We start from the raw sequence: 17,748 nt of genomic DNA, 5'->3' as shown, positions 1-17,748 counted from the left end.
GGGGATGTTATTAGTACTATTATACAGCATGCCAGGCACCAGAAATGCGCATACATAAAACCCATACCCAAGGTTCCTTCTGGGGCGAATAATGCAACATGCAACAGTTCAAATCTACTTCACCCTATTAGCCATACTGTTATAAATCCAATTTTATCAAACCCCAATTGGATTGATCTTCTTATAAGCTTACCGCACGAGAACAGCCGTTACATAACTGTGATCTAATAATATGAGCCGACATAGGTAATTGAACGATATAATTTAGCCAACGCGGGCAGCATCATCATGATGACGTCGGTGCGGCCAAAATGCGTTGATTTTTGTTATATCGGAGACTGCTCCTAATAGAATAATTGTATGGACAGTCAGTAAATCGTCTATAAAATATGCCATTACGGTTTCAAACTCCTTTGAATCCTGTCTTTACTATCGATATCATTCGTACTCAATTGACCCGTCACATTATCTCTAAAACAAAACCTCATCGATTATTCCATACATCTGAATCAGCTGGATACACCACATTCAAAACCACTTCGGTCATCATGTCTGCTGACCAACATAAGGGCTTTGGAGGTGGGATTCCTGCTCATTCTCAGGATCTTCCGGGGTATGTGTCGTAGCCCTTCTGGATAATATTATATTATCTTAAAGAACATTCCAATTATAACTCATAGATAATATATATAGAAGCCAAAAGGATATGCCTCGTCAGTGTCCATATGCCCATTCATATCGAACGAATGATATTCGTATTAACAAATACTAGACCCCAAGCCAGAGGTCAGCCGCCTCGAAGGACCTGGCGGGAAGCTCTACGAATACTGGGTATATAAGTTGAACCTACTGTACAAAAGTATATGTATTTTAATTGATATACGGCGAACCTATAGGGCGTCGGAAAGCTAGGCGGCAAGAAAGTCCTAATCACCGGTGGAGAGTCAGTAGCCTTCTAGCATTTACTAACCCGTATCCAACTGATTGTATGATGATATATAGTTCCGGCATCGGCCGCTCCATCGCCGTCCTCATGGCCCGTGAAGGAGCCGACATCAGCATCGTCTACCTCGTCGACGAAGAAGCCGATGCCAATGAAACAAAAACCCTCGTCGAGAAGGAAAAGCGCAAATGTCTGCTCATTCCGTTCGATTTGGCTAATTGGAAGAACTGCAATACTGTCATTGATTTCCACATTAAGGAATATGGCAGGATTGACGTTTTAGTCAATAATGCTGGGAAGCAGGAAATTGAAAAAGATTTCGAGAAGATTGATTTGGGTGGGTATATTATATATTCGTTATAGGGATGGATTTGTAACATCTCACATGAGGAGGTAAAGGTTGCTGATGCGCGCGGAGAATATAGATGTCGTTGAGTCGACCTTCCAGGCCAATATCTTGCAGATGTTTGCTATCACCAAGTATGCTCTGCCACATATGCACAGAGGATCAAGGTTAGCAAAAGCCAAGTAACCTCTTCAAAGAAATAACCTAGGAAATCAGGGCTGATATATAAGTTAGTATCATAAACTCGACATCCGTTGTCACCTTCCGCGGTACTTCCTCAATGGTAAGGATTTCTCAAAACGATGAAAGGAAGAGCTGTCGGAGTCAAAGGCTGAGTGCATGGCGATAGATTGACTATGCTTCGACGAAGGGGGCTATTGTCGGCTTCACGTAAGTACTCCTCGGTCGTCAATCGTCCTCAGATCCAACCCAAAGCTAAGTGCTGGTATACCACGACAGTCGCTCACTAGCCAAGAACCTCATCAAGAAAGGAATCGTAAGTAAATTCCATAGTTGACTCCGCTGTTATTGCGTAGTGCAAAATGCTGATAGAGAATGATAGAGGGTCAACGCCGTAGCGTAAGCTAGTTGTCCTAAAAAAGAATGAGTTATGCAGTGCAGTTAATCATCGGCCCTACAGTCCCGGGCCCGTCCACACGCCTCTTCAACCAGCTAGTCGACCCGCCGAACAAATGGAAGGCTTCGGCGAAGATTCCCAGCTAGCGCGTCCAGGTCAGCCGAGTGAGGTCGCTCCAAGGTGATAAAATACCCTATTCATATTCCGCAGAAAAAATAAATCGATCGAGTATACTGATTGAGTCTGCGATAGTTACGTATTTCTTGCGAGTAATGAGGCTGAACTGTATCGTAAGTTGAACAAAAAAACCTCCCATGCCCTAAGGAAGAAGAATAAGAAAGTGAGAGTGTATACTAACTGAAATCACACCTCAACTAGATGGCCAGATTCTTCATCCATACGCCCTTGGTAAGCCGCCGAACAATGTATACCCCTCATCACTAACTCTGATCCCTTACTAACCACAAAAAAACAATCCTCCCTCCAGGTGATTAAAAAAACTTTTCCTTGGGTCCTCAAGTCTGCAGATTTGTTCTTTCCCTTATTCTTGTAAAAGATCCGGAGAGACACTCCGGTCACAAAAGCACCCCTTCCATTATTGTCTTGGTTCTCTTCATGTTTTTCAACTGCGAACTGTACTTGTATGCTACGTATAAGGTTACCTCTATCAGCGGCTACGGGAGAGAGGGAAGAAAAAAAAGAAGAAGAAGAAAACAAGGTACTCGATGATGGCCATGAATCATGTCCATATTACGATTACTTGCTTCACAATTAACTGGTCAAAGCATTATCCGACGCACATAATGTCAAACATCCTAATACCTACTTCCTCCTCAAGGCCCACTACAAATGGCGAAATGGCAACTGCCGTTTCACGACTCCGAAAAGAAAGAAGGCCATAGTGTGTCTACGTGCTCTCAACCCACCTTGTGATAACATATCTCAAAACCCCACCATTCTGAAACCACCCCCAAATCCAGAGGGGGCGAAAAGTAAACGCCAATGCTCAGTCGATAGGTACATAAATATATTCTTGATGCATGCATATTCTGTCCATCATGGTATATACTCCGTAGAAAAAAGTATGAAAGAGGAAAAAGAAAAAGCTTAAATCTTCGGTGGCTGAATAATAAAAAAAGGAAAGATTTATACCAAGACTTCGAGCTTGCGTAACACAGGCAAGGGTAAAGTACTTAAAGTAAATTAACGCAAGGGTTTAACCGTTTAAATTCACTTCTCGTCCCTCAATGAGGTATTAGCACATACCATATACCTTACTACCAGCAAACCTGCAAAGAAGCGCCCTTCTCACCCAATATAATAGCCTTCAAAAAGCGAGAACAAAACAAGAACCTAATCCCGTAAACCAGGTTATGGCAATAACACACACGGTAATATATTGACCGGACCCTCCCCTGGTTGAGAAGGAAAGGTTGAGTCGGGTGGCTGAACCGAAGCTTAAGGTACGAAAATGGGATCACGAGTTGTTTTTGCGCAGGATGCTGGTTTTTATCCGGTATCCAGACAGTTTAGCTTAGCCTCGACATACAAATATCAAGGGTTCTTTATATGATCTGCGGTTATTACAGATAATTCTAGAACTCGGCGTGTATGAGGTAGAGGGATAATGACGATCACTTTTATGCCCAGAGTCTTGTAGTTATATTGGCATGCGATTTCGATCCATGGGTTACATATTGTGGCGGCTGATAACGAGATATGATTAAACTCCACGTTCGATCACGAAGACTGCTTGTAGGCTACACAGGAGCTACCGAGATACTTCCAATGCAGACATGACTATAATGGAATTCAGAAAGAAAAATTCTCTATTCTTTTGTACATTAACCACCATGGCCATCGTGTATACATTAGAACCCAACCAAGCGAAGACCATTATCATAAAAACGAACAAAGAAAGAAAAATAATTAACCTGTGGAAGATGCTCCTCCAAGATAGGAAACGGATTCCGGATAAAAAGAACCAGTAGACGAGGTTCACCCTCTTAGGTATGGTCCGTGCAGTTTAGCTAGGAGTCCTTGCTGACTAACCGAACTGGCCCTTAGCCAGCTAAAAAAAACCTGTGAATAACCAAGGAAACTTAACAGAAAGCGGCTGCTCATAAAAACTTTGTAGGATAAACGCCATAACCGTAGAAAATGATACAAATATAGGAAATAGTTAGCTGAAAAACAAATAAGGCGAGCGGAATTTACTAGTAAGAGCCACACTCGTACTTATGACTACGAGGGTGACAGTGGTGATTTTTCGGAGAATGGGGTATGAAAGAGGGAGTATAACGCGATCTTGCTTGCATGCCGACAGTGGCTAGATTTTCTCCCCAGCCATCTTACTGCTTTATGCCGGTTATTTTTTTGAGGCACAAAACTCGTGCGTGCGTGAGGGCGGTGCAGTGTTCATGGGAAGCCAATTGGGTACCCGGGAAGCCGCTCAAAACCCGAAAGGAACCGGGATGAAGGCATCTTCGGTGATTTCACGCTTTCCGTTCGGATGGTCCATTTTGTAGCGGGCAATGTCGTCTTGTGTGCATCTTTCACGTTCAAGACGCATTTTCATGATCATTTTGATTTCGGGGCTATCGCGATAAATCTTTTAGCAAAATCGTATCCAGTAGGCATCGAGAAGGGAGTAAAACATACCAGTACTCGTAAATCCTCTTCCTGTTGTCTTCTCTATCCCATATTCCCTCTGGCAATCTCTCCCCACTCATGCCAAGATGGAATCCCATCGGTGATGAATGCCATACATTCTCAACACTGAATTCAGATTCCTGCCTCGGTGTCGCCATGTTTGCCCCAGGGAGGAGGCCGATACGTTTGATAAGCCAGAGATCCTCGGGATCAGTTTTAGGGATACGTTCTTGGAATTCGAGGACTTGTTTAATCTTTGAGATTTTGCGAAGGGAGAGGCCGCCATTACCACCAAATTTGTCTTGGAGATTCCTGTTTTCCTGTATTAGCGAAATCCAATGAATGAAAAAGAAAGACAGTCATATATAACTTACCATGGGGCTCCGACCCAATCGTACTGAAGCCAATCATTTAATGATAACTCGCTGTTGGCGCATAGGATGCTGTCGGTTTGGAAGACTAGCAAATGCTCGACGCCACGGTTACCACCGAGAACTTCTTCGTAGAACCAGAGGTTTGTGAACGTCTGCGAGATTTCCTCTGGACCGGCGACAGAGATGTTCTCTGGGATAAGCATAAGTTCGAGCTTTCCGTTCCTTTCATGCCCTTGTACGGGTAGTGAGTAATTCAAGTGGGATATCGACTCGTTTGTTCCCATAAAGAGGAACCTCCAATCCGGCGGGACAATAGTGATCATGTGAAGCAATAGAGGGGCGAGATGGCCCATCGGCCGGGTTTCGATGAGAAGGGCGAGCTTTGTGTCATTGTAGGGCGATGGGGGAGGACGGTTTGGATGATAGTTTACTGAGACTTTGGGAAGGGCAGACTTGACTGTCTCGTGGGAAGGCCCGAATAGCCACATAAACCATCTAGACACCACCGCTTAGTAAGCATGCTAACAGTGAAATATAATCGAAGGAGATACTCACACTAAAAACAAGCTGGCAGGTAATAAAAAGACGAACTTTCTATTTCGAGGGTTGACGGAGTAGTACTGCGTCGCAGCATATGTGTATGCATTGTCCAAGTCGATAGTGATCTTCATTTTAGTAGATGTAAGGTTCGGCGCCCTGAGGAAATGAGATGAGATCTGAAGAAAGAACTATCCTCTCGAGTTAAGTATCCCGAGGACGTCCGGTCTGGCTTTTAATATCAAGTCGTGCTATGGAGATATTCGCTCTTAGCCCGTTAAGACAAGGGACCGCTGTTGTAGGTACCTGTCAAAATGCGTTGCCGTCGTTTTCGTTTGACCCCGTCCAGGAATTCCAAGGACCACTTGTCGTCCAACCTGCAAGCTATGCTTAATTCTCGCAGGGTCCCTTCGACGGAAAGGAAAAACCTGAAGCAGACCCTGGGAATGTCGACTGGTCTCCTGCAGGCATCAATATGCAATACCCCTCGGCGGCTGTTGGAATATCGGACGATATGATCCGGATTATTTTGCGACTGAGGCCGTCGACGAAGTTTAATGTGGGCTTCAGCTCGGGTCGAGATAAGCGGATAATGATCTAACCTGGTACTTCTGTCCAATGGCAATCTTTCCGGGGTAAAAGGAAGAGGGAAAGGCTGGCGCGGGTATCCCGTAGATACAAAATTTGGTGAACCTGGTTTTCGAGGTGAAAGCGAGAGTAATATACTGGGCTAAAGAGCTAAAGAGAGGTCTTTTGGACAAGGCCCAGACGAACTCGAAATATCCAGAAAAAGAGTGCAGGGACCCCACGAGACTAGCGCTGACTCGAGAAGGTAAGGGAGGAAATAAGCTTTTGTCCCTTTGTTACGCAGCGACCCAAGGGTTTTATGTCTTCGATTTTACGTGGCCTTGGGGCGGGTGGGGCGATGCTTAAAATTTCTTAAGCTCTGGTGTTTGAAATCAATGTTATCTTGTCGATAAAGTCGAGTTATAACTAGCCCTGAAACGGATATTACTCCAAAGCTAAGATTTTTGGTTGCGTGTCATCGGCTTTGGCTTCCAAGTCGGGCTGTGAAAGGTTGGATTGATATCGAGCTGACAAGTCCGGTACACCAAATTTCGCAGATCTTGTCGCCAGACTCGAAACGGAGTGAGAAGGATACACTAACGGGTTAGAGATTGGATCTAGGAGGTTCCGAGGGTAGATTTACGAGAATTGAATCCAGTTGAGAAAGGGGGAATCGACACGCACATAATTATAAAAAAGAGGCGGCACACTTTTTAAAATTAGACCGCGAAGCAATGGAAGCGGTTCTCATAGAGAGCTAAACCTTAAAACCCCACAATGCATTTAACTACCGCTGTTATAGCTGCTTCGAATCCAGCGATGCAACAATGGGAATAGGACGTCGTCCTCATTGGACCTAATTCTTCGAACCTGCATGTCAGCTCCTTGAGTGCCGTGAATTCACGCGAGAGCCAAGCATGCGACCAGCAGCTAAGCTCTACCATTGCATGGCTCACTACGTAATCCCAGTCCAGCAGTTCCTCTGGCGCCGCCGGCGATGAAATGATGTCGATAGTCACGCCAACTTGATCTACAGCTAGCCGCTGAAAACAGGAAGAACCCTTCAAACTTTCATTCGGCTCGATTAGGGGTTCATGCTTTCTCTAGCCAATGCAATACTGTTTCACAGACGGCCCAGATTTGGCTTTGCGCCCTACGCTGTACAGCGCTGGTATGTATCTTGTCACGCGTACATTGCACACTATCTCGGATCTTGTTTCATACGATGATATGTTATATAATGGTCTGATCGATTGAGAATCTGAACCAGTTAAGCCACGATGCGATGTTAGTAAAGTGTTATAGGAGGACGAGGATACCAATTCACCTTTATGGCCCGAATCTGGCTGACAACTAGGAATTGGGATTCATATGGGTTCTAGACGCCCCGGTCGTGAAGTTCACAAGTCCAGGTAGCTAAGCTATCGCCAGTAATTTTTCAGGTTCAGATCTGTGCGATATGTCTCGAGGTTAGTGTGTTTGGATACGAGACCACACAGGCCTAGGTTAGTCTCCCAATTGACGCGATTGACATTTTCGATCTCAACCTCAATACAATTCTCAACACGATAGCAACAGACCGGCGACTCGGTCTCATGACCAACTGCTAGTCTCATAACTACCTGAGCTCCTATGTAGGCACTGTCCTCGAGACTATAGCTTTTAGATCTTGCAAATACCTATCTCTGTTAACATACCTAAGTCGGTACACATACCTGTTCTGAAATCAGATACGCAAGTCTTCTCAAGCTGGAAGAACCATATCATAAACGTTCCTTGGGGCCGATGCCGACTTCAATATCGTTACCATATTACGACTTTATAATGCCTTTTCTATCAGACAATACGTAATGGGGATATTGCAAGCAAGACCATCTGCAAAAGCGATTCATTCCCATCCTCAAATCTACCAATCACCCCCTCCAGGCAGCTCAACTAAAGATGTCTGATACATCCCAACAGCACGAGCCCGCAGACTTAATCAATCCGGAGCGGTTGTGGCTGGAAGCCCTGGAAAGACTGAGCGGGCATGCGCAAACTTCGAAAAAACTTGGAACAAATATCCTATGTCCTCAAGGGCAGCGAAGCACGTTTCGTCCCCCAATGGGACGAATAAGTTCTCGGACATAAGGCCACAAGAAATCTTATCCGAGACTACTACGACCCTCCAGGGCCGACACCGCCGGCTGAACTTGAGCTGTATCCCTGTAAGGACTGTGGATTGGTCTGGATAGGGGACCACGCAAACTCAGGCCTTACCAACATCAATCCGAGTCACCGCAACCTCATCATACACCCGGTGAACCCTTGCCGCTCAATTTTGATATACACCAAGGGTGTCTGCATAGGAACTGGAACACAGGATGCTAGAGCTGCCGTTGGTGTATACTTCGGTCCGGAATCACCCCACAACCGTTCCCTAGTTGTTGAAAGCAAGATCCTAGCTCAGAAATCGCTGAGATTTCTGTAATTGTCGAAGAAATGCGGCACGTGCGTACCGTGGTTCCTCCAAAACGCAAGGAAATTCTGCGAGAGTCACTACAATCACAAAGCCGCTATCTATCATCGTTCACAGCCTCCTCTAGTGCCGTTATATCCAACGAATCTGTCACTATGCGGTTGGTTGTCGCTACCGACTTCTGGTACCTCGTCGAATGCCTCTGCAGACCCAGTCCGCTTACGAACATGCGATACCAGATTAAGGATCAATCCTTTGGCGAGAATGTACTCAAAGATAAGGAAGGTTTTAACCAAATACTCAGTGAGAGAAGGAAACTTTCGTTAACTGGAGCTCTAATTGTTTGGTATTATGTTGATCCGAGACTTAACTCAATGGCGAAGGGGTTAGTAGAGTCGGCTTTAGGTTCTACTAGTACTAGTACGGAGTACCGGGTGATTAGCACCCACCTTGTATCTAGGCTAGGGGGGATACATACGAGTTATAGAATCGCGTGTCAGCAGTTTGGGATAAAAATGTTGAATACAGCTTCCGAAACAAAAGTCTCCTATCGCAGTAGACACCCTAGAAGTAAATGCAACGCATTTAATCCCTGAAAACCCAACACTAGAACCTCTATTTCAAATTTATTCCACTGAATTTGTTCAATTGCCTGGCAAACGCCCCTTCGATTACGAAATATTTATGTTCAATATACTTTTGTATCACTTTTAGCTGCCATTGACAAAGAGTTGTCGTGATCACAAAAGCCTCCATCCGTAAACGTTTGCAAATAGACAGCCGCTAGCCCCGGAACAGATACTGCAAGGTAGGCAAGGGTACCACCCAACCTATTGATTCGAGGTTCCATACTGTCCACATGGCCCGAGACTAGGTATGAAGGGGGCTTGGTTACATTTGGAGTGGTCATGTTAGTATAGACGTAAACAGTGCCCAAATACAATACAACACCTCCGCCAAAGCGTAGGATCTTATGAACCACGATGCCCAGACCCATCAACTGCACAAAGAGTCTCCATAGCAGCTGAAAAGGTAGATCGAAGATATAAGCATTAGAAAAATCATAAATAAAAACTAAAATCCAGCAGCTATTTCTCAGTCTATAGCCCACTTCCAACTAAATGGCAATATCTATATAGTACATTAAACATTGGTCATTACGTCATTGTCGTGCCTCTCCAATCTCTGTCCTGTCTGTATCGTCTAGTCGATCCAGTGCATTGGTGACTTGAGCATCCCAATCTGAGAAGTAGACTAATGCCCACTCGCAAATTCCAATTCCATAAAGTGCCAAACACTAAATTTGTCATTTAGTCAGTACATCGCCTGTTCTGCTGTATAGAAGTATATCCAAGCCTTGGGAAATTCCTTACCTGTCCGACCCAAAGGCCTACAAGGCCCCAACCATCATACGCAAGCCAGATACCTACCGGCAATGCAACTGTTTCGAACGTATAACTAGTCAGCAACATAAATCGAACTAGTTTATCCTTCCTAAACCTTAATTACGTACCGAAGTAATAGGTCACAATATTCACACCGGCGCCAACATGTTGCCTTCCCATACCCCTCAAGCTCCCACCGCAGCTTCCATTTAAGCCGTCTGCAATCTGGAATAGAGCAACCCACGGCATAACCTCAGCTGTCAACTTAACGACTTCCTCGTCATTATTGAAAAGCTTAGCGTAGAAATCTTTGACTACGAGCAGCACAATCAATACAATAACTCCCATGGTTAGAGCCAAGCCAGCCGCTACATTAGCCGCCCTGCTTGCCCCTCGTGCGTCCCCAGCCCCCAAGAGATTCCCGACTCTCACAGAAGCGGCTATTCCAATACCGAACGGAATGGTGCCAAGAACTCCATCTGTCGTCATTACAACGGCTTGTGCTGCTAGCGGGATTTGGCCCAATCTCCCAGCTATTATGGCAACGATTTCGAAAGCCCAGTATTCAGTTCCCACCATTATAGTGCCTAGAATTGCGAGGCGGAGGAAAGTCGTTGTGTTATTGAGGCACGTAGTGGTCCAACCTCCCCAGCTTTCGTAACCTGCGATGTACTTGGAGTACAGGCAAAGGAGGAAAAAGCTGAGCCAGTAGGTTATCGAAGTCGCCATAGCGGCGCCGTTAACACCGAAATCGAAGGTGTAGATGAAAAGATATTGAAGGAGGATGTTGAGGGGTACAGTAATCATTACGACGTAAGTTCCAGCCTTCATAATGCCTATATAGAAGTCAATTATGTGGTTATAATACTCGGGTAGATTATTGAACTTCATGATATTCATAATTGCCTACCTTGTGCCTGCAGGTACTTCTTCAAACACTCAAAATAAACATATCCCAAACCCCCTGGTATCAGCCATCCCAAAAACGCCGGCCCATCTTGTACAATGTAGTCCTCCTGCCCAAGTAAGTCGAAAAAAGGACCCGTGAACCACCAGAGCGCTGCTAGAGGTACATATAACGTTCCCAACACCACAAATGCTCTTTGAAGTAATACCCCAAGATCGGTTTTATTCTTGGACCCAGTAAATGAGGAAGAAGCTAGAGTATCAAGCGCAGTTGTGCCACCAAGAGCTACCATCAACGCCGTGCAAGTGGCGAACATGTAGCAAAACGCGGATACTGACAGCGCAGCTGGGGATAGTCTACCGACTATGAGGACTGAAACTGCTTGAATTGAAGCCTGTAAGACGTAGGCTACTATTACAGGCGCCGCATTTTTGAGAAGAATTATGGATTCTCCAGCAGCTGATATTTCGGAATCCTTGCAATATGTCGAATTCTGAGCTCTGATCGTGCTGAGAAGAGGGCTGGAAGGTGCAGCCGGTATCCGAGAGAAAACACCAGTGTCGGGGAACAAAGGAGACCTTGGATCATTGTGATTATAGTGCAAATTTGGAGCCTCTATTGAAGAATTGCTTTGTGATAGGAGCGGGGTCTGTTCAGTCACTTCCGGAGATTTCGGGCTTTTATTGAGTAACGGGGTTCTGAGAAAGCCATTGTCAGGATTGCTTGGTTCGGGCTCCATGTCGTACACGTTAACACCCACAGGGGGCTCTATAGCTATCTCTTCGTCGTCTGAACTTGAGGAACTACTACTAGCGTAGGAAATAATTCCAAGTCCTGGTGGGTTCTCGCCATTTTTCTTTGATTTGAACCACCCTCTCATTTTTATTTTTTATTTTTTATTTTTTCTTCCTTGCCGCAGAGCGGTCTAGATTTGTCGATGTTCGCAATTCAGCTAAGCGGGTTGTATAGGAAGGTGTATGCAGTGTTCGCGTTCAGTATAACTATGGTCGCAATCGCCAATGCAATTTACCGCTCAATAACTTGGTGATATCGGGTCGTTAAATCTCCGCAGACTTTCATAATACTCCTCAAAAAAGATGAAAATTTTTCTCCTTGAATGTAAGGGCCAATGACTACGATTTATATGGAGAACGTACACGAGTGCCCCTCTGTTGAACATGTCATCGCGCTGCAGCAGATGTATTGTATCGAATCAGCTGCATGAGATCTGGAAGTTCCCCAGCGCACGAGCCCAAGACAGCAAGTGCCTTGGAGTGATTGGTAGGGAGCTTAAACACGCAAGCCAGTCGGGGTCACCGGGAAAGCTAGGGCTGGTCACACAGTCGCCTATCTTGATTGGGATTTCCGCATATGCAGCTCCCTAGGCCAGGTAATCGCCACGACGAGCAATTCTTAAGAATTCTTCATTGTCATTCAATGTGTAGAGGAGAGCTAGAGGCCGTTAGTCAGCCATAAGGCGTGCATTCTCCATTGCGGAGCATAGTTCCAGCCAACCCTTGAAGAAATCTATCCCGTAACCCATACTGCCAGAGCGTGCGAACTTGTGTTCAAATGTTTTCCTAAATCCGCGCCACTCAGTACCAGTCGCTCCATTGTTCCCAAAAATTTCTGAAATCTTCAGGAGCCTTTCGACTGGAATTCGATTCGGGAGAAACCCACCAAAAGCCCCAAAGCCATGGAAATTTGGGATCTTGGCGAGAATGGTTTACCCATCTAGGTTCGGATTTTCGCAGGCGATATTACTCCGTAAACAGAAACGAGATGACATCTCTGTGTGACTCGGGTATGTATCCGAATTTTAGCTTCGTGCCGAAGCCGACGTTTGGGTTTAAACATGTCGCGGGTAAGCAGCGTAACGAGCCGAATGCCATTTTCGACATGAAACCCTTTTCCAGTCCCAACGGAAGAATCCTTCGCGGGAGACGTCCCAGGTCTTTGAGCCTCATAATCACAGGACAGAATTCGGCGGCCTAATTTAAAATAATACCTTCACATTATTACTCCGAAGGGGTGGACATGCAGGACCACGCAACACACCACATGCGAAAACTGCAGCTAACTACCTAGGCAAGCAGTATTATTCGAAACGAAAACCAATTTTTCAAAGATCCGTCAGTAAGTTTAACTAACCGTAATGTCAACCAATTTGCGGAGTAAATACGAAGATACTCGAGAATAGAGTTAAGGTCAGACAGTCAGTGCGACATTATGCATCTTTGATTTGGCTATATAGGCAGCAATCTAATAAAGCAGCCGCATATCGTCTAGCTCATCGATGGAACTTTTCAAAAGGTAACTCTGACAAAGCTCGCACTTTCATTTTGTTGCAACTAGCAACTAATGTTGTTCCCCAATGTCCGAGCGAAGGGTCCAAACCGCAGCATGCTAGCATGGGTGGTTATAAGCCACATAGCATCAGTTCAAGATCCACGGTACACGCCACTGTCATCCCGTGGAGACGGCCTTCAGCATAAAATTGGGTTAGGGACTGTGGTCGTATCGAAGTCTACAGTCGATCGATTCCAAGGAAAGATAAGTAGCAAGCGTAAACTCCTTTTCAAACATGGCGGATGTCGAATTTTCCGGAACGGGAGCCGTTAGATGTACATATACTTGTACAGATTCTAAACTTAATGTTTAGACCCGGAATGCCTCGGGTAACGACACTCTCATCTCACGCGGCGGTTGGGATGGTCTTGTCATCTTTGGGGGTTCGTCGAGGTCAACAAGCTGAATCGTAGTCCAATCGATAGCACTTTGCGTCCCAATCTGGGACCTCATTTCCCGTCTGTTTATTGTCAGATATCTACTTCGTACCGTCTGGATAAAACGAAAATTTGGCAAACAAATGAAGCATGCTGCAAGGGACAGGCAATGGACAGGTTACAATTACTAGCGGTGAAAATGCCGAATATTCCTTGTCGTTGATCGAGACCCACATGGGGACCACTTCTGCGCTGTTGGGACGGCTCATTTGGAAACGACCCAAAACAGTGTGTCCGATAGTATGTTCCCAGAACTAAATTCTGACAAGGAGTTTTTTTTTTTTTTTCGTATCGCGGCTTGGAGGGCCCCGGCCACACATGCATCGGGGTTACCGAGCCACATTTCGATATTCTGGATGGTGGACACATCTCATCCTATCATCAGCAGCATCATGGGAGGTCTGTGGTTAGTAATCGTGTTCCCGATCTCCCAAGCCATGCACGCAAGCTGATTGACTGCTACACCCTGGTAAGATCGGTGTCGTTGTTCCGGGTCCACATGGGAGGGAAGCTGGGGGGTTAATCCGAAGTATGGCACCAAGAGTTTCTGGCTGTTATAATCTAGCGACAAAGCATGGAGCGTCTCCAACCAACCGGGAAGGCTGCTAAAGGAACAGGCAATTCGGATTTCTTTTTCAAAGCATCAGGACAATTGTACATGTACATGTACTTGCATACTTACCAATAGTTAGGCAATCGCAATGCTTTTCGTAATTTCATTGCGGGAACTCCTACTTCTATGCGCATGATGAAGATGCAATCGATTATAGAAACTAGATTAGTTGAGCAATGTAACCAAGTTTCGCAAATCGAAATGAATATATTTAATTTTGATAGGGTGTCGCGATTGCGGAGCGCTGTCGACTAACAGTTAGAGCTATCTCCAGATAGGTAACTATGTCCGGAACGAAGAAAATAAAGCTTCCTGCATCTATACTCTTGTTTCGAGGATGTGGTGGAAATTTTTTTTTCCATAGACGGCTTAGGCTTTGCAGGTCATATGCAGCAACCAGACAGGTACATCCCACGCAGTTTTGCCATCGAAAGCAACGGATGGGGGTTCCTGGGCAGGGTCTGTAGTGCAAATCACCGGGTTAATTGTTAACTGCAGAACCGGTTCTGTTCAGCAGGTATAATATAAGAATATAATATTTTTATCATTTAGCTTCAAACTTTGGGCAATTGCTTCAAGTCAAGAAGGAGCTTATGTGGATATCGCTTGGTTGTCAGGCACAAGAGCTTGCCCATGTCCCCATATGCCGAGCCCAATTTCCCTCGGTTAAAATGAAAAGAGTCTGCCAGGGCCAGCAGAGAAGAAGAAGAAGAAGAAGAAAAAACCTAACGACGAAACACACAACCATGTCCATACTTGAAACGGACTTAGGTACCAGTACGGAACCCACATATATGTATCGAGATAGTCGGTGGGGCTTTTTTGGTTCCTGCGCTTTGACAGATTCATGGCTTGTGTGGGCTGCACCAGCAGAAAAGACCAAAAAGACACGACCACTGCGCTACAAGCGCCAAAAGATGAGGGATGGAATAGGGAAAGCAACACGTGCACAGCATATAATTTGGCTTCTGGAAGTCGAGGAAGGTTCTTCTGGTGATGCGAGGATGAGGCCTGAACGGGACCCGCCCACTTACATACACGCAAGTACGTTCTAATAATATGGCGTTCGGGTGCATAACTGGAGCTTGCCCGTGCAGAGAATAGCTGTGAGCAACCCCCAAATGCAATGCGACCACAGATGATGAGGGTAGAGTAGCTCAGTCAGCAAGGATACTTGTAAAGCGGAAGGGACATGAGACGAACAGTGCCCGTCTTAATAAAGGTAGGACGAAGTCATCTGTTCATAATCCGCCCTTGACAAATGCACCTAGTTCGAATCTCACCTGTTCAAGTGCCTCATAAACGTCATGTAATACATATATTATTATAATAACGTGCAGGTGGTTCGCCCCACTTCGCATTTCGTCTGGCCTTCGAGTCTTATTTAGCTTGATCCAATTCGAAAACGGTCCTGTCAAGGGATTCAGCGTTAATTATATCTCCACTTGCGCCGTGCTCTGCCGTACGTACCTGTACCGTGCTCTACCACTAGCCGGAACTTTCCTCTCACATAGCCTGTTCGCTGCTGCTAGCTCGTTCAGCATCTATAAAGGATCCGAGGACCCCGTCATTCTTGAACTTGCACGATATCAAAATCATTCATAGGCACTTCTCTTCACCAAAGGCAAATATAAACTACACCCCCACGGAGTACTGGGAGGAATACATATGAGCACACTTCCACACATTGCCTAGAAGCTTTAGCTTGATACAATCGGGAAACGGACTTCATCTTTTCTACACACTAGAAAACCAAAACCAGCTCCAAACGATTGCTGTGCCGGGAACCGAGAGACCATCGATATATATATCGTCTCACACCATAGTCGACGTCGACCCTATCTTTATATATTTATCTTCCTCATCATATCTACTCTGCATATTCACAAAGATGGCGTCAGGTTACTACAAGTATCGATGCAAGAATTTTTACTCGCATGATTGTGGCAATTGGGTCTGGGTTAATAATACGGCTTGTGCAGAATGCGTCGTAGGTTTCCTCATTAACCCATGCCCGTCTACGGATTAACTTGTATTCGGTACCATTGTATTCTCGCAGTCCTAGCTAACATACAAACTCTACCCCAAATAGGCAGCCGGGCGTGATTCATTATCCTTAAATTCCCGTAGACACGATTTAGCGGGAACGGGTTTGGCTAGCAGTTTTGAAGCTGATCCTAATTTTTTTACTGGTCCGAAACTGTCTTTCCACAACAGGATGCACGATCATGAGGACGAAGATTTCAGCGACGAGGCCCCGGTAAGGCCGCGCAGAGATCCCTGCAGCCACTTCCATTCTGGTTACCAATGAATTTGCCTGAGCCGGAAGAGAACAGGCCCACCAAACACATCCATCTGAGCAAAGACAGCGGTCTTTCTCGGAGTTTGCGGGGCCCTAGGCAGACAAGACCATCACACACGAGCTCGCCGCCATACTACGCACTGATATCGCTTCTGAATCACCACCCGAAAAACATATTCGGATCACATTCGAAGCTCAGTCACCTTTTTTTCTTGCTCCGATAAAGAGGCCACCACCCAATTTCCGTTAATCCTTCTATGATCTTACTTTCGAGCTCGGGCTTGTTCTGTTGGACCCAACACCGACTGGTTGCAGTTCTTCATTTCCTTATTTTCTTTTGGGGCGTTCCTCACATGAACCTCGATATTATCCTCTACCCTGCTTCGAAACATATTCGGCGCAGGAATAATTGGAATGTTTAATGAAATTAGTCTTATGACCGGAGTTTCAATTGGGAGATGGTGTTTTCACTCGTAGCCTGTCTGGAGCCATTTTGTCTCGTTTGCTTTTTAGAACTTTTCTTTCATCTGCATTCATACTTCTCTTCTTCTTTTTGACCTTTTTCCCCCACCCAGCTAGCTGGACATGGGTCTATCATGGGGTAGCTTGTCGACACTAATCAATCGTGAGGATCGTCGTCAAGTAGCTAACCATCTCGCCAGGGCATCCGTGCATCGTCATTTTCCGATTTTAGTTTGTTCCTTTTCTTGCATTTACACTGCTTTGTCTTTCATATCAAATTTTGCGGAGTTGGATTTATAGACGAGGATGGGCTGGTTGGGTCGCATAGAGAGAGTTGATTGGTTCAATATACCCGTTCCTACTTTATCCTACCCTTACAGTTTTAATGTCCACCTCCCCACCATTCGGATTCTGTCGTCAATAGTGAAATTCGTACTAAATTCTATCCTGAAAAACTGTGACGCCTGCGTGTAGATTGTCTAAAGGATTTTCATACGAAAATATTTCCCCGCTGTTCTGACAGGAATCTGAACCTAAAATTTCCTTTTTCCTGCTCGGATTTCACTATCCTTCCGTACGACCGTTCGGGTTCCTGACTATGAGGTGAGCACACAATGGACCTGAAACAGCAGAACCACCGCAGCACTGCTCCCCGATTAAGCTTGGTAAAACACTCACTTCTGGTACCTGGATCTGATGTCGCTCATAATTTGTTCAATTTAGTCTAGACCTAGTATTACTTATAATCAGCCGGATCCATTTGGCCTCCTAGCCGATTTGCGGGTGAAGCAACCTCCGCTTGGAGAAAACACGTGGAAGTGCTGCAAAATCCCTGCCTG

At 45.4% G+C, this 17,748-nt stretch overlaps 3 protein-coding genes across 3 annotated transcripts; 1 reads left to right on the top strand and 2 right to left on the bottom strand.

Moving 5' to 3' along the window:
- Positions 1-548: 548 nt before the first annotated feature.
- DFL_009816 (uncharacterized protein) lies at positions 549-2,361 on the top strand (the record flags this gene model as incomplete). The annotated part of the gene is made up of 14 exons (XM_067639759.1): positions 549-613; positions 694-713; positions 773-831; positions 897-943; positions 1,003-1,280; positions 1,369-1,456; positions 1,524-1,572; positions 1,639-1,679; positions 1,749-1,785; positions 1,852-1,868; positions 1,930-2,046; positions 2,119-2,156; positions 2,245-2,274; positions 2,354-2,361. 14 exons carry the CDS (start codon positions 549-551, stop codon positions 2,359-2,361), a joined length of 894 nt encoding a protein of 297 aa, XP_067487515.1.
- A 1,957-nt stretch (positions 2,362-4,318) lies between these two features.
- On the bottom strand, positions 4,319-5,563 carry DFL_009815 (uncharacterized protein; the record flags this gene model as incomplete). The annotated part of the gene is made up of 4 exons (XM_067639758.1): positions 4,319-4,463; positions 4,528-4,830; positions 4,893-5,387; positions 5,448-5,563. 4 exons carry the CDS (start codon positions 5,561-5,563, stop codon positions 4,319-4,321), a joined length of 1,059 nt encoding a protein of 352 aa, XP_067487514.1.
- A 4,053-nt stretch (positions 5,564-9,616) lies between these two features.
- DFL_009814 (uncharacterized protein) lies at positions 9,617-11,626 on the bottom strand (the record flags this gene model as incomplete). Its single annotated transcript, XM_067639757.1, has 4 exons — positions 9,617-9,751; positions 9,828-9,895; positions 9,968-10,675; positions 10,750-11,626. The coding sequence occupies 4 exons, from the start codon at positions 11,624-11,626 to the stop codon at positions 9,617-9,619; spliced, it is 1,788 nt and encodes a 595-aa protein (XP_067487513.1).
- Between the last annotated feature and the right edge of the window lie 6,122 nt (positions 11,627-17,748).

This window comes from Arthrobotrys flagrans, assembly GCF_004000055.1.
Source record: "Arthrobotrys flagrans strain CBS H-5679 chromosome Unknown unitig_1, whole genome shotgun sequence".
NCBI classification, from domain to species: domain Eukaryota; kingdom Fungi; phylum Ascomycota; class Orbiliomycetes; order Orbiliales; family Orbiliaceae; genus Arthrobotrys; species Arthrobotrys flagrans.
The sequence above is the reverse complement of the archived record's forward strand: the minus strand, read 5'-3'. Positions and strand labels throughout refer to the sequence as shown.